Source organism: Nothoprocta perdicaria, unplaced genomic scaffold, assembly GCF_003342845.1.
Source record: "Nothoprocta perdicaria isolate Ctin4 unplaced genomic scaffold, notPer1 scaffold_28, whole genome shotgun sequence".
NCBI classification, from domain to species: Eukaryota; Metazoa; Chordata; class Aves; order Tinamiformes; family Tinamidae; genus Nothoprocta; species Nothoprocta perdicaria.
Window position 1 is genome coordinate 4,549,834 of NW_020455510.1, and position 3,628 is coordinate 4,553,461.

Sequence of the window (3,628 nt, forward strand, 5' to 3'; positions counted from 1 at the left end):
AGCGCGCCCCGGCGGCGCCGGCGCCCTCGGACGACGCCGACGAGGACGACTCCTTCGTGTCGGACAGCTCGGAGCAGGTGCAGGCGTGCGGGCGCGCGTGCTTCGCGCACAGCCGYGGCTTCCCGCTCGTCCGCTACGCCTACAGCGCGCCGCGCGCCGCAGACTGAGCGCCCCGTGCCCCCTCCACGCACTTTCCGGTCTAATGTTATTATTATATTATTGTGTCTCTTTCGTGTTTTTTTTTTTTTTTTATCTAGCGTCACTTGTAAAGAAGGGAAGCGGGCAGCGATTCCTTGAGCCATGCCTTGGAAAAATAATAAATTGCCCTCTCTGTAGATAACCGCAAACCAGATTTGTTCCGCAGCGTTTCTGCCACGGTTTTTACGTGCTCGAGGCCTCTCGCCGTCTCGTGCTCCGGTTGGGTTTTGGCTGTTGGCAAGGTAAGTTGGGGGCTCCGTTTTCTTTTCCTTCCTGCCGAAGCACAATATAAAGGACAGCTCTTAATATTAAAGAAGCTATTTTTAAGCGCGCCTTTTCTACGATGGAGCCGCCAGCTCTGTTGCTAGCTTTGTATAGTGCATTCAGCGTTGAATCTCAGGATGAATTTTACTGCAGGGCCAATAAAAAAAAAACAATAAAGGGGTTAATTCTCCCACGCCGAACTGTGAGAGTGGTCCAGGGGCACCGCGTCTGGTTTGCACTTCAGGCCGACGTTCAGTTTTTTAAAGGAATTCTTGGGTTTTTCCCCGTGGAAGTGCTTCGAGGCCGAAGCGGTCTCGGTGGAAGCAGAGCATGAGCAGCTGTCGGGAGCAATGGGTTTGGGGGCGTTTTTGTGCCTTTGGTGCCTCTGGAGCACCGGCCACGCGGGCAACCCAGGCACGAAGCAGCAGAGGGGCTGGAGCTTCTCCAGACAAGGAGTATCCGTGAACAGAGGGGGATGTTTAGCCAGGGGAGGGCCAACCGAAGGCAATTTTGCAATAAAATGTGGGTGTTTTTGCCAATTATTTTACCGAGAGTGAAGTACACTGTGCACAGCCGCTGGTTTTCATGCAAACCAGGGCACTGCTTTTAAACCCTTCAAGTCCCGAGGCCCAAATCACTTATCTGCAATCAGCGGTCCGTGTATCTGCATTGAATTTGAAGTCTGATTTAACCGAGTTACAAATGCATGATCAAGTAACCGGATACCTGTCTTGGGGCAATACCTTAAATCAAGAGCAAATCTACCATCCCAGTCGACATTCTTGCAAAGATTTAAAGCTAGATTGCTGTTTTGAGAATGAAACTGTATATACTGTTCATACGATGAATTTTTATCTTTGTATTGTAAATTATTTGATAGAACACATGATGGGAAAATGTGGCTTCAGTTCATTTTGTTAATTAAAGCTACCTCCTCAACTATAGTGGCTGCCAGTAGCAGAATGTTTAAAATGTGGTTTATATACTTTTTTTTTTTGCCTTGTAAATAGACATGGTTGTATATTGTCACTGTAATAAAACCTGAATCCTTGTATATCAAAATCATGTAGTTTGTACAAAATATGGGAGGATTATTTACTGTACGCTGTTAATTTTGTAAGCCAAAATATTCATGTGTTAAAACAAAAGAAAAGAAAAAACACCCCGGAGTTGTTCATTTTTAGATTTACACTCGTAAATATTACATCTGCAGTTAGCATGGATTGTTACACAAAAAAGCAAATAAAGGGTACATGAATATTCATTGCTATTTATGTGCATTTTTTTTAAAAAAAAAAGGTAAGGTGAAAAATGTGCAAATAGATTTAAAACAAAAACCCTGTAGTTGGTCCTGTCATCTGCTCTCTGCTACATGGGGTTAGAGTTTGGGGGAAGAATTGCCAGCAAGGTAAGAGAGTTTTRCTGGTTTATATGTGGATTTACGATCTCAGACTGATACTTGGGGGATGTTAAACATTGAGATGTGTTGGCCCTCTTAGAAAGTGATTAGTTTTTTAATCATTACTTATAGAATTTAAGCTCAAATGTTTTCAGTACGGCTCTGAAAGTTGCCAAGAGTCTCGTTTTTAAAAAAGTACCTCCATGCCAAGATTCACCCTCTTTTTTTTAATTTTTTTTAATTTTTTTTTTTATTTCTAAGTCTTGGTTTTATAAGATGGACATAGTGTGTTCCACGTTCCCTTGGTTGGCCAGTCAGCGCCAGGTAAGGAATACTGTTCAGAAAGGAACATAAATTGCAGTTTCACAGTGAGTAGCGAAGGACGTCCACCTCCCAACCTTCCAAGAAGTCCACTGTATTTTGAAACCAAGTTTTTGCGTATGGATTTATTTCTGCTCTGTTTTACGAGGGAGTCTTCGCCAAAATGCTGCTGTAATTGTCCACTGTGGTTCATTTCCAGCCCTTCGTTGGCAGTGAGTGTTTTCTGAGGTATTTGTCGCGTGTTTGCCCGGGCAGCTCGGCTCCGGACCAGGGCCACGTGCTCAGGTGTGCGACAGAAGAGTGCAACAAAAAGGGCATTCACGGGGAATTTAGCTAATTTTCCTTAAATCCATAGTGCATTTTGTTAAGTAACAYGTGCTTGGTTTGATTTTTTCCACCAGTTATCTCGGTGCAGATGAGTTTGAGTGTGTCTGCTCTTTGGCAGCTGCCTTTCCAGCTCAGCAAAACTCCCTCATTTCAGTTTTGAGGCTGAAGCAGCTGGAAGCTGGGGAAGGGATGGGAAGGGAAGGGAAACCCTCCTTGGGTGTCACTCCTCTGGTTTCCTCAAGCCTAAAGGCAGCTGAGAAGGTCCTGATGGTGACAGTGGCAACCACCTTGTTTCTAAACCTGCTGGACTGCTGTCGTGTCTGTGCCCCAGGAGTGGATTTAAGATGCAGAAAGAACTTGCTGGTGACTTTGAAATAAGGAAAACTTGAGGCAAGCAGGGTCCCTTTCTCCTCCTTTCTTCTTTTTTTTTCCCATTTCTTTCCAGCAGAATTTGCTGTATTTAATCATGCAGTTACTCAGAAATTTCAAAGTTGTACAAAAGATTTTTTTCTTCAATAACGTTGTTGACTTCCCATGATTATTTTAAACCCGTTTTCATTTACAGGTTAATATTTTTAATTAAAAGAACAATGTGCGTTTTGTTTCATACATATTCTCAGATTAATAATTTTTAATTACGTAGATGTTTTTGATCTTTTGTTGTTGGCATAATAAGTTTATTTTTAGCAAGAGTATTTTTTTATGTTACTTTTTATATTTTGTGCAGTAGGATCTTACCAGTTAACTGCTAACACTAAGCCCAGCTAGGTACGTCCTAGAAAATTTGAAGGGGAATGGAAACTAAGAGGGAATAATGGATCAGGAATTCCTGTGTTTACTGCTGTATCCGAGAGGATGAAAGGCTGCATTTCATGTGCTGCCTTCATGCCGTTACGCTGCTGTTAAATGTCAATGTTTAGGTTTAGCTTAAGAAATGCCAAAGGTCGCTGCAGCACTTGCAGCAAACTTGCTTATATTTGAGGGGAGCAAAATGCAAGGTGTGTCACAGGYTTACAGTGATAAAAGGTGACCTGCAGGCACCGTTTGGAAACGTCAGCCAGAAAGACAGCGGGGAAATCTGTTAATAGCCCCAGTTTTGTGAGACTGGAGAAACGAGGG

The 3,628-nt window shown here is 43.3% G+C and overlaps 1 protein-coding gene across 1 annotated transcript in view; it reads left to right on the forward strand.

Annotated features, from left to right (window-relative positions):
* Window positions 1-167, forward strand: part of LGR4 (leucine rich repeat containing G protein-coupled receptor 4) — a 30,702-nt gene extending 30,535 nt beyond the window's left edge. The window contains exon 19 of the mRNA XM_026041101.1: window positions 3-167. Coding sequence (XP_025896886.1) covers window positions 3-167 — 165 coding nt within the window. The remainder of the gene's footprint in view (window positions 1-2) is intronic.
* Window positions 168-3,628: the final 3,461 nt, after the last annotated feature.